At 35.7% G+C, this 12,198-nt stretch overlaps 3 protein-coding genes across 5 annotated transcripts; all 3 read right to left on the reverse strand.

Moving 5' to 3' along the window:
* Positions 1-459: 459 nt before the first annotated feature.
* Positions 460-4,648, reverse strand: LOC116127457 (ribosomal RNA small subunit methyltransferase I). Of its 2 annotated transcripts, none has more exons than XM_031413105.1 (10): positions 4,404-4,648; positions 4,178-4,245; positions 3,994-4,090; positions 3,775-3,903; positions 3,204-3,312; positions 2,966-3,110; positions 2,384-2,426; positions 1,566-1,739; positions 975-1,094; positions 460-864 (listed from the first exon to the last, which is right to left on the reverse strand). In XM_031413105.1, the coding sequence occupies exons 1-10, from the start codon at positions 4,632-4,634 to the stop codon at positions 850-852; spliced, it is 1,131 nt and encodes a 376-aa protein (XP_031268965.1). In that variant the 5' UTR covers positions 4,635-4,648; the 3' UTR covers positions 460-849. The 2 variants fall into 2 exon arrangements, with proteins under 2 accessions (XP_031268965.1, XP_031268966.1); XM_031413106.1 differs by having other exon boundaries at positions 460-877.
* A 1,266-nt stretch (positions 4,649-5,914) lies between these two features.
* On the reverse strand, positions 5,915-8,710 carry LOC116127481 (probable ubiquitin-conjugating enzyme E2 18). Its single transcript, XM_031413142.1, has 6 exons — positions 8,607-8,710; positions 8,380-8,483; positions 8,147-8,249; positions 7,891-7,954; positions 6,361-6,449; positions 5,915-6,262 (listed from the first exon to the last, which is right to left on the reverse strand). Exons 1-6 carry the CDS (start codon positions 8,634-8,636, stop codon positions 6,167-6,169), a joined length of 486 nt encoding a protein of 161 aa, XP_031269002.1. The 5' UTR covers positions 8,637-8,710; the 3' UTR covers positions 5,915-6,166.
* Positions 8,711-9,170: 460 nt separating this feature from the next.
* On the reverse strand, positions 9,171-11,884 carry LOC116127628 (BEL1-like homeodomain protein 11). 2 transcript variants are annotated; one of them, XM_031413268.1, is made up of 5 exons: positions 11,790-11,884; positions 10,241-11,041; positions 9,768-10,147; positions 9,616-9,676; positions 9,171-9,520 (listed from the first exon to the last, which is right to left on the reverse strand). In XM_031413268.1, the coding sequence occupies exons 2-5, from the start codon at positions 11,033-11,035 to the stop codon at positions 9,359-9,361; spliced, it is 1,398 nt and encodes a 465-aa protein (XP_031269128.1). In that variant the 5' UTR covers positions 11,036-11,041; positions 11,790-11,884; the 3' UTR covers positions 9,171-9,358. The 2 variants fall into 2 exon arrangements, with proteins under 2 accessions (XP_031269128.1, XP_031269129.1); XM_031413269.1 differs by lacking the exon at positions 11,790-11,884 and adding an exon at positions 11,365-11,682.
* Between the last annotated feature and the right edge of the window lie 314 nt (positions 11,885-12,198).

Below are 12,198 nucleotides of genomic sequence, written 5' to 3' on the forward strand. Positions count from 1 at the left end.
GTTGAGGGAAGAGATCAGACGGTGGGATGACAAGTGTTTGATTGAAGGGGTCCATGATGATGTACAGCAGCACATGAGACGTTGCAGTTTGCAGTGCCCGTGATTCCCGACCGCTCGACTGTGGCCTTTGGATCTTGTCTGTACTTTCTTCAAACAGCTGGTTCTGCTTCCATCCACCATCAATTGGGATTTACTTGTGTTGCTTGCTCTTGGTTTACTGTAATTACCTCTCAACTTAGAGGGCAATAACCATGAAATCCTTGCAACTCAAATTAAGTGTTTAACATAAGAGGATATATAAACATCTTCCTATAAGCATTTTCTTTCTCTCATATTCATCTCTGAAATGCTGAAACTAGTCAATCAGACAATTGAGTTTCTTCTTCGACATGCACAACTAGTACTTTCAACCCATGCTTCACTTTTATTCTTCAAATTCCGGAGGATTAAATAGATGAATTGCAAGGAAAAAAAGGTGAGCTCTTGCATATATACATAAAACTTTAAATCAGTTGACAGTTCTTAAACGTGCATAGTACATTAAATCTGTGTTGCCTCCCAATCAAGACACGAGTCATTGGCCAAAGGAATAACCCAATCAACTCGTATGTCAGATGTGTAGGGATATTAGCTAGATAGGCCCATCTTTGGTCAATAAAACAAATTTGCATATAAACCAAGTTTCATGTCAATCGAAAAAGAAAAACCCAACAATCGGGAGTGACTGTGTTTAAAGTTTTTTGTCCCTTGACTTCACATCATGAATCAGCGACTTTTGTGTAGGCTTCTGCTATGAGAGTGGGACTCATTGACGCGAACGTGCAACTTGCTAGGAGAGAAAACAATAGCTTAGCATGGTTTTTCCTGTTCAATCAGTCTATGTTAAGAGAGGGGCCATAGAGACTTTGTCATTATTTGACTAATTTATCAGAACAAGTAAAACATTTAAATAGCAAGTAACAGAAGCCACTCACTGGATGATTAGCATTTATTTGAATCATCCCTGCCTCAAGTTGCTTCCCAAATTTCTTCAATGCCAGAGAATATACAGTTTTCCTCCTCACTGATGTTCCTTCAGCTACCATTTTGACAGCCTATGGACACATAAAAAGTGTCACAACAACTACAAGTAATGTCCTTACTCAGACCAGATTACTATTATTTAGGAAGGACCAGCAAAAATTAAGCACACAATCGGGAAATTATAAACAACAAAACCAAGTCATAACAAATATAGATGATAGTCTACAGGGATGGGATTAAAACATCTACAACTAGAATAGATGATGTTTTTATTGCTATTCTAAAACATTGAGAAGTGTGTGTTTTTATAGTGACAAAACCCTCCTGCTTACCTCTCCACAAAAACTGCACTTATTGTATTTCCTATAATTCAATCAAGATTAAAGCGAACTAGCCTCATAGGTGAAATGGTCTAAATTACTGCATATTATGTGATACATCTTAAGAGCATTTAAGAAATATTCTCATATGCATGAAAGGTCTACAAAAGAGAAATTCGTATGGTTAAACCTGAATATAACCCAGATTAAAGAAGTAGCTACCGTAGAAAGAGTGTGCCCACAGGAGATCAATTCTCTCAACTCATTCTCAAGCTGATCCTCTGATGGAGTTTCAACCACACAAATTGCCTTGCCTTCAACTAAGAGTGTAATTTCTCCTTTGGGTTGGTGAGTTGAGAACGCTTGTTTGGCTTCCCCCAAAGTACCCCGCCAAAACTAATCAAGCAAGAACCACCTTCATTAGTAAATCAAAGATCATAGATTAAAATCCACAAACAGAATTGATGCCACTTTGATTGTTAATGAATTTAACAAAAGTACACATATTGTTTGCTAGAGAATGGCAGTATGTCATGGTACACCATTACGGGTGTGCTCCTTGAATTTACTCAAAACATGATGAATTTAAGAACAATCATAAAAAGGAAAAGCAATTTACATAAAATAACAGTTAGCAATTACACCTCCAGTTCAATTGATCATTTCCAGTTAAATTGACCACTTCGAATTTAATTACAATATAAATATTGGGTATGTTAAATGTCAACTTTAAAATGCTTGACCAAAAGAAGAGTGATCACTCTGACATGGCAATTCCTACTGGCGCAGGATATTATATGTCTCTTTACTTTTAGATGCTTTCTATTGGAAACTGTTTGCAGAGGGGTGGAGAAATATATGTTTACTTACAAGCATAATCCACGGACAGATTAAAACCACAAACAATGAGAACGTACTAACTTGAAGAGATAATTTGGTGCCTTCATTTGGTAGGGAAATCACGGACCATTATAACATTTACTTTTACAAATGGCCAAAGATGTAAAAACAACAGGAGGTAAGAAGTAACAAACATCTACCTCTTCATGCATCTTTGTTATTTCCCGAGCTATGACACACCGTCTGTGATGCAAGGAAATCAACTGTCATTTGTCTCTTGTATACAACAAGAATTGGAGAAGTAAATATCTTCACATAGTAGTATTCTGTATCAGTTTGTCACTTTGATGATCCTCTTTAGTCTCAAAACTTTAATCGAAGTAATTGAACAACATAAATAGTTATAGTACATCCATCTCTATAAAGTAGAAGATGTTAGAATTGCAATCATATAAAGATGTTAGAATTGCAATCATATAACTAGTATAAATATAGATAAGGTTGACAGTAATTTACAATAGATGCACCCAGCCAACTAAGGACCTAGAGCCACTGACTAAGATATGAACTCATTCACTGGAAAAAGAAGAATACAAGGATAGTTCAAACTGTTTTTTCTTCTTTTTTAATTTTACTTTTATTTTCCAGTTTCAAGAATGACATCTGATTTTTTATCTCACCAATGAAGTGATGACACTCGCAAATCTGTGTATGAACTCCAAACCATATTAACACCCTAAAACTACACATAATCAATGCACTTTGGTAGATAACTTATTTACCTTGAGTCACCAAAAAGTGAGGAAGTTTCTTCAAGAAATTGACAAAGCTTGTGAGGAGGAACATAAAATATTTGGGTTTTCACTTCACTGGCAGAAACGGTAAGTCTCTCTCTCCGTGATCCAGCATGTTTAGGAAGAAATCCAACTGCATCAATAAAAGTAATATTAGTCCCACAATCCAAAAGCTGTTGGCACTGCATCCTGCTTGGAGCATTTCAAAATTCAGCCACTATATTACCAAAAGTAAACTCATTGGTGGCCAAGCCTGAGGCAGAAAGAGCAGCTACAAATGCAGAAGGCCCAGGAATAGGAACAACAGGAATATTCTGATCCACACATAACTTTGCCTGCATTAAGTTTCCAAATACCTAGAGGTCACCTCTCTTATTATAATAGAGAATCACTTTCAAAAGTCTTCAACGACAGGAACCATGTCCAGAAAGCATTAAACACAGTTAGAAGAATACAGCTAAGCAATTACACTTCTATTACAGAACATCTGAGGTAGTTATTAAATACACTCCTCCAGGACAACACTTAATCTATTTTGAATTTAAATTATCTAAAGCAACAATCCAAGTCCAAAATTGCACTCCCTTCCCCTCCCCTAGTATGTGATACAAAGTTTAAAAAGCCATTCCAAACACAATTTAAAGGCAGGCTGCATTTGATACTCTAATAATTCCTATCAGGCAATAACTTAAATGTCACGATTATAGATCACTGATCTACTAACAGAAAGGACATAAGATAAATTCTTTCTTTCGCTAAACAAAACATAGACGCAGAATTGACAGCAGAAAACTCACCAATTCCGTACCAGGATCACTAATGCCAGGTGTCCCCGCATCACTGATCAGCGCCACAATTTCACCCTGTTTCAACCTTTTCAACACTGTTTGTTCTCTTTGTGACTCGTTAAACTTGTGATAACTGAGCTGAAAATCTAAAGCTTAGAAATAGTATTGATGGAAAATGCATTGAAATGCAACAAAGACACATAGCATTGAATGTTTAAGATACTTTACAAGGGGAGTTTTGATATTGTAATACTGAAGCAACTTTCCAGAATGCCTCGTGTCTTCTGAAAGTATCACGTTAGCCGACTTTAAGACACGGAGAGCTCTGCAGTGGTAAGACTAATGATAGTTGAAAGGCTCATTTTCTATTAAAAGAAAAAAGAAATAAAAAATTGAATAAAAAGAGAAGTACCGTAAGGTGATATCTTCAAGGTTTCCGATTGGTGTTGCTACTAGATACAATCCAGGTTCGAGAGGGCTCTGCATGATCAGTAAAACGTCAAAATTATTTTCAAATTGTTAATAATTTACTCTCAGCTCTCTTAAGACGGTCAATTCACCTCCTAAAAATGGAAGCAATTAGTAAGGCACCAATGAGTGAAATAAAATAAAAGCAGTTTTAAGATGAAATTCCTTACGCGTTTTGACGATTGTTCGGCGATTAAGTCTGAGAATTCGGAGGATGTTTGTGAGTCTGAGGTGGAAGTGGAACATAAGGAGAGGCAACCAGGTTTAGGGTAAAGAGATAGTGACTTTAGATATACGAGTTCAGCTTGAGTATGATGAACACAAGGAGGTCTGCCTCGCCCTGGGAAAGCAGTTGTCACGAGTGAACTCGCCATTGAAGGTAATCTTCGTATCAGCAGCATTTGGACAACGTGGGTACACTGTCGTTGTGAACGGGAAGTAGTAGAATATCAATCCTCAGCGATTAAACTTGGCGTCTCCAGGTACGACGTCGTTTCCAAGCTACCATGACATAACACCCTTAAAACGACGTCGTTAGTGGTTAAAAAAAATTCATAAAAGTAGGTTCAATATGAATGTGATTTTAATTTTTTACCTTATGTTTCAATCTAGTTTGTAAAAATATTATTAAATATCGTAAGTTATAATGCTATCACTCAAAAACAAAACAGAGCCTATTCACCCATGAATAACCTAATGATAAGGACAAATCAAATAGATTATGTATGACTTCAACCTATAGTCTCAAGTTTGATTTTTCACGACGATAGCTTCCTCTTTAAGGATTAACAGATTTCGTGGAAAGGATGCATGAAATTGAATTCACAATCAAAATGCAATACTAGGTTATACCCCTGGAAACGAAACGTTACTGGTAGGGGAAGTTGCAATCCCCAAAATTAAATGGAGCCTAATCCAATTTAACTTGTTCTTTGACATAAAACTTGCCAAATCTCCATATCACGGTTCACATAGAAATTTGATTATAGAGATCAGCAACTTCAACACTGGTTTTCATACAAAAGTTGTAAAATCCAATGAAATTTCAGTGAGAATTCTGATTGGGCAGATACTTGTAACGGCGCTACGACCTCTTTTCTCCGTTTAATTGTTTTTGACCTTTCCAGTTTTGGACCTCCAACACACAACTGGCAACTGGTAAACTATTGTTCCAATGTTTTACACAGTAGTCATTAGGGCTGTGCAAATCCGAGTACTGAACTGGTTTCTACAAACTGAACTGCTTTTAAGGGTACTCAATTTTTTAGGTCAAAAACCAAATACCCGGTTTATGATCTAAAATTGCGTAACTTTGTATGAATTTTAATTTGTTACATTTCAAATTTCAATTTATAAATACAATTCCTTTCATATACTAAATCAACTTTTAATTTAATAACTTAAATACTTAAGATTTAGAGCTTTTGCCTCTTGCTCTTTAAAAGTTAAAGGAAAATAAGTTTCAAAACTAGGTTTTTTATTTTTTTAATAAACCAGATACCCGATTCTCTTAAAATAAATACCTGATACCCAAACTGAAAATCCGAGTATCATATAATAAATACCCGAAACCTACTTGAATTCTTGTGTACCCAAAAAATCGGAATCAATTCAGTTCGGCTAACATGATCGGTTCGGTTAACGGTTTTTTTTCACATCCCTAATAGTCACAAGCAGAAAATGATAGATAACATAATCTTTCATCCTGTTGATAAAGATGATATCATTTTAAGATGTGCAACCTGTTTCGGGCGGCCACCACGTTCAATATAAAATGATCCATAAAGTACATACAAAGCAAGTTCATAATTAAAAGAGCGGACAGGCTTTTGGGGGCAAGAACTGCAATCTCTTTCCCACTGTCTCCGATGAATATTACCAAACGCCTCTTTTTTATGCACAGGTTACAGGTAATATTTACTTTGTTGCATCATTACACTTTATCATCATGGAACCACCATCTTGTCTCCTTGGGAGATCTGCCATTCCTACAGTTCTTCACATACCGGTCGTTATCCGCTGGGCGTTGCTGCACAATGACAGCGTATAAGTGATGCTCATTAGACGCATTGATTAATAAATTAAAGGGCACAGAGATAACTACAAAGATGATAGTTAGATTCAAACCTTCACAGTTGAGCTTGACAACATGGATAGGATGCTGATACATACAGAACTAACAGTCATGGCTGGGGACCAGGAATCATACAGAATATCTGCAAAGACGAATGACACATAATTTTCAATGTACAGGAACATTGACCATTTAAACTTTGCTTAAAGAAGGAATCAAATAAATAATGGAAATTAAGTAGTTTTAGTATCTTTTTCTACATTATTTAAGAACACAGATTGCTAGTTTATTTAAATTAATCATTCTTAAACTGCACTCTCTAGCAGAAAAATTATAAACGGTCAATGTCTTTTGTACCAAAACTAGCAAAGTCACTTCAGTTGTGCCTAAAACACTTTGGACACAAACAAATAAAAATAAAAATATTAGTCTAGTATTTTCATTAAAAATAGATTAGCAATTCTTTTCACCTTGGCTAAATCACAAAACATAAATGTTTAATTGTCGCTCAACTTCATTGATTTTACAAGCAATTGTAGAGGTTCAAAGGATAAAATTAACACAAAATACAGTCATAATGCACCAGATCTCATCCAAAACAATGTCTCATGTTAACATAAGAAGCACTTAAAGATGATAAACTTTCACATCTCAGCATAGAATATCAGATGATCAAAGCATGAAAAATCTGAAAGAACTTCTTTACAGCAAAATGCTTGAATGGCCTATAAGATTGATCACTAACATCCATCTCTTGAACTGAATAAGTATCACGTGAAAACTAACTTCCAAATGCATAGACCAAACACCACTTGTATATTAAACAATAAGCCTGTTTAGAAGTCTTTACAGCAAAAAGCAGCAGAAATCTACCTTCTGCACAACTATAAAAGTATATCCAGTTCTCAAAAGAAAGAACACTTCATTGCAGAAGTGAAAGGGTAAACGGAAAAATGTAATGCATAAAACAATTATCATGTGAAAGTTACAAAAGTATACAATCTAACATACTATCACATCACTTAAATTTTGAAATACAAGAAACTTACATATCATTTGCTATATTACAAAAGTATACAATCTAACATACTATCACATCACTTAAATTTTGAAATACGAGAAACTTACACATCATTTTCATAGCAAACCACAAGTTCCTACACTACAGACTCTCTAATATACAGGGTTGCCTCAACTTTCAAAAAATTATAACAGAAAACAATGGATAGATAACAAACATAGGAGGACAATTCAGATGATCCTCTGAAGCAGGCTAAGCAAACTTGAAAAATATGGATACCATATAACCAGACTCAAGTTGTTTGTCAATGCTGAATGTATTCACTGAGCCCATAAACACAACAAATTGATTTGGAAAATGGCAATGACTACACTACATTTCATCATTTATAACATTCACAGGTAACCAAGTAGCACAATGTTTAATAAAATTGACCCAAATAATTGCCAGTGTTTAAACCATTGAGACTATTACAATCTCGTTGCCTGATCTAATTAATAAGGTAAAAGTCATCCAAAACCAATGCAAAGAAAAAGAAATCAAAATTAAGAGAAAACAATACCTAAACAGATATGCCCATTGCTATAAATGTGGGGATGCAGAGGAGCTGGAGGCAGAAAAATCACCTGGCCAAACAATACAAGAAAGTAAAACAAATCACTACAAAACAACAATTTCATAAACCTAAGAAGACAAAAAAGCATGGACAAAGTAAGCCTAATGTTTAAACCTATTAAAGAAAACTATTCAAAACAAATATCCACAATCAAATATCTTCACAACCAAAAAGAGTGAGAATAAAAAAAGTTCAAATCCACCTGAGGTGCTTCCATAGGATAATGCTCAGGAAAATCCACTTGAAGCTGATAGGTTTCGTTCGCATACAGGGTCCCTGGGGCTCCGTTGACTTCGATGATCCATCTGTACAAAAAAAAAAAAATTGAAAAAAAAAAAATAAAGATGTAAATAACAGTATTAAAATCAGAATCACTAATTAAATCGATTCAACAATCACAAATCAGTGAAAAAGAGTAAGAAAATCTAAAGAAACCTTTGAAGATTATCAGTGACTTTGTGTTTAAATCCTGCTGGAGGATTGACCTGCCACTCCACAAGTTCTTTTTGCAGTCTATTACATGCGATCTTGCTTAAAGCCTAAGGAAATTACAAAGTCAAATACTACAACTAAAAAACCACGAAACCATAGAAATCAAAATTATGCCAAGTAAAAAAATATACGGTATGTATATATTCATTTATCAAGAGGACGAGAGAAACCTTGCGTGAAGGAGCGGAGGAGCTGGTCATGGCTTCTACAACAAGAGAAGAGGGAGAGACGGTACCGTCTAGCTTTTTCCGTGTGGTACTTTTATTGTAAAGCAGCAAATCCAGAATTATGATTGGTAAAAAGGCAAATAATTTTTTTTTTTTTTAAAGAATAATAAATCGGACGATCCAGGATTTGTTTTTGGTCATGGTTCTAGTAGTCGCGATTCGTTTACTGAAAGTGTGAATGACGCGCTGCAGTTGGTGGTTGTGAATGAAAGTGATTTTGCCACGTGGATTATTTAACCACTCAATATTTATGGGCCGTGATGAATGGATTCTCGGAAATTTTATTAAATTCCTAGTGTATATTAGCATCAGATCCATTGAAAAGTTACGTGTTCAATTTTAATTTTTAATTAAAGTTTTCATCTTTATAATCATGTTTATTATCACTAAATGTAAAGTAAATTACGGGCACGTGAATTTCGATAATTGGTCACATCAATTTGGAAGGAGATAAAGGTCATTATCGAATTAGTCAAAGGATCCAACCGACATTGACTTGACTAGATATTTAAACAAGTACATATTTCATTCTTGGGAGCCCAGGATTTAAAGTTGGCTCATCTCATGAAATCAAATTACTTGGTTACAAAAGACTATCGAGTTTCTCTCTGCAGCTTAATAGAAAGAGGTATTAAAGTCGAGCTCAAGAAACATCTAGTACTACTAATAAACTGATGATCATGATATTTTGTTCTTCAATCTTCTTCTGGATGATCTGCTATACCTTCCCTCGTGGTGGAACTGGTAGCTAATGACGGATTCGAGTCTTCTGAAAAGTCTGCGAACTCCTCTTTGTACATTTCTTCTATCATCGGCTTCCACAGGCGAACTCTAGCATTTATGAACCAATTCGACACCTAAATGAAAAATGAGTTGCCCAAATTAAGATAGGAAGAATGCCAAATCATTGGAATAACTAGAGGGCCAAGAAATTTTTTTAAGAGTTAGTTACTTGGTTTTTGGTCAGGCCTGTCTGAGATGCCAGCATTAGCTTTTCAGATTCATTAGGATAACTGTTGGAGAATCATAAAGCAAGGATCAACAATTTGTAAGAACTGACACTAAAAAAAATTATATACATGTAACCAAAATTAAAGCACTTACGGGTGGAGAAAGTGTTCGAAGAGCCAAGAGCGAAGGATTGAGACAGAAGTCTCTGGCAATCCCCTGATTGGTCTCCATACTTGCCGTTGGGTCTGCAACATTCCAAGCTGTTGAAGGGACATTCTGTAATGCCTAGACTCTCTGTCAAATAAACTAAGTTGAGATAATCCTGAACTGATTTTTGGCAAGTCTTGTGAAAATCTTCGACTTGTCACATTAATTTGAGATATTATGGCATCTCTTAATCTGCCAAAATGCCTGGACATAGCTTGCAATGCCAAGGCAGTGTAAGACTTGGCAGCACCTAACCCTGCTATCACTTCAAATGATGATACCACTTCTTCCATTTGATGGTAGTATTTCTCATATTTGCTTTCAACCTGAAGAATAAGGGTGAAATTTTTAAACAATATAAAGCTAACAAGCTAAATAATTGATATAAAAAATCTAATAGTCAGTATGTAAATACAAACCTCCTCCAACAAGGAAATGAGTTTAGCAATTCCAAGATGAAGTTCATATTTCTCGGCAGACAACATCCCATTATTGCAAAATTCTGCTTTTAGTTCAGATGATAATCTTTGACCACCTCTTATACTGCTATGATATAAATCTCCGATATATCTTTCATCACTCTTGTCAATGTTCCTGCCACCAACACTAACTTCTTCCAGAAGAGACTGAGCTGGTTTAAGAAATTTTGAATTCCGTATAGCAATAGCAAAAGATTCTGTTCCATCACTGGAGCAAGAACGATTTGCTGAGGTGGAAGATGAAGTGAATGTGCCAGCAGTGAATGAATAGTCATCACTAACATGCTCAAATCCAGGATTACAAACTTCTCTACCTTCATTCCCGCAAAACAAGTAATTAGAAGTGATATCTGAACTTAAAGATCTCTGCTTGTATTGGACTGATGGAACTAGCATGTGAGAACCAAGAGACAGAGAGAGCCTCTGAGCTTGGTGATTGGTCTCATTTGATGCTCCAAGAAGGTCCATTAAGTGTCTAGTGTGACTGATCTCAGATTCCTCGGCTACAGCAGGAGCATGAACAAGGTCCATTGATCTGGATATTCTTTCCCCTAGAGACTGAATGGTTGGCAACAAACCAAGAGACTGACGATAACTGTTATTGGCCCTTACAGCAGACCCATAAGCATCGAAATTTTGGTTTTCAAATTGATTCCGACCAGTAATAGAGTCTGAGATTATAAATTGGTGTAGCATATTTGAAGCTGGATTTGGGGGCGAGTCTTTTGAAACCATAATGACCTGAAGTGGAGTAAAGGTTATCAAAAGGATTGCTACACGGCAGGTGGTCTTTTTCAAACTTTAAAGAGAAAAATGACTATAACAGTCGATGAGCAGATTTATAAGATTTCTTAGTTTAACCTATTCTTAACTTACAAAAGATCAAACAAGGTACGGAAAGCTACACACCAAGAAGAAAGTAGAGTCACAATAGCAGATGACCTGCTTTAAAACAGATTAATGATAAGATCAACGAAGCATTGAGATTACTAAAACATGAAGGCATTCATAACCAGAAAACTAAGTTACTAGATAAGTTATTCATCAAGCAAAGGGCCACTTACTGACTTGCGTTCAAGGAAGCTCAAGCCGAAGGAGATCCAGAGTTAGTAGGGATAAATAGTGGTGACAACGAGCAGTTGAGTAGTGGAGTACTCCTTAAAAGCAATTTTGAAAACCAGTTCAATGCATAAAAACAGAATTTCGAAACATAATGGAGGGTGAAGAGGGGAAGAGATAAACATTAGGGGTTCAAATAAACCATAGTATTGAACAGGAGGTGAAAGTACATGAACATGACTAGAAGATCTGAAGACAAGACAAAGAAGAATTTACCAACTAATTCCAAACCTGATTGGGAGGTTTGAGTAACTATTAAAGTTGAAAAGACTTATTAAAAGCTAAAATGGAATTCATTCATCTTTAACAAGCATGAAAGGTTGAATGCCAAAGCAAGCAATAAAGCACCAGTCTATGAGCGTTAACAAACCTGTGGTGAAAGCAACTTAAAGAGAAAGCAATGACTCCTTGTCTCCCTTTCTCTCTCTGAAAAATGAGCAGGTCTAAACCCAAGCAGCCAAAAGCTATAACACCCTAGAGACATAGACCTCTGTTAGTTCTTCAGAGAAGCAGAGTTAATTGGGTAAATAGAAATCAGAAAATGACAGATAAAGAAAGATGGTCCCCAAATTCTCTCTCTATAAAACAAGAAGCAAAAGCATCAACCCATCAGCTTTAGTGCCTGCAGTTACATTTCTTTGGGAGTCGCAAAAAGTATTTTCAGCTCAAAACAGTTTTACACTCTCTCTCGTCAGAGAAGGAGAGAGCCCTTAATATGTTAAATTGTTTTTTTATTCTTGGATTGCTGTAATCTGTAAAAAGAGGGAAAAAAGTGGGCT

Source organism: Pistacia vera, unplaced genomic scaffold (assembly GCF_008641045.1).
Source record: "Pistacia vera cultivar Batoury unplaced genomic scaffold, PisVer_v2 Contig192, whole genome shotgun sequence".
NCBI lineage: Eukaryota > Viridiplantae > Streptophyta > Magnoliopsida > Sapindales > Anacardiaceae > Pistacia > Pistacia vera.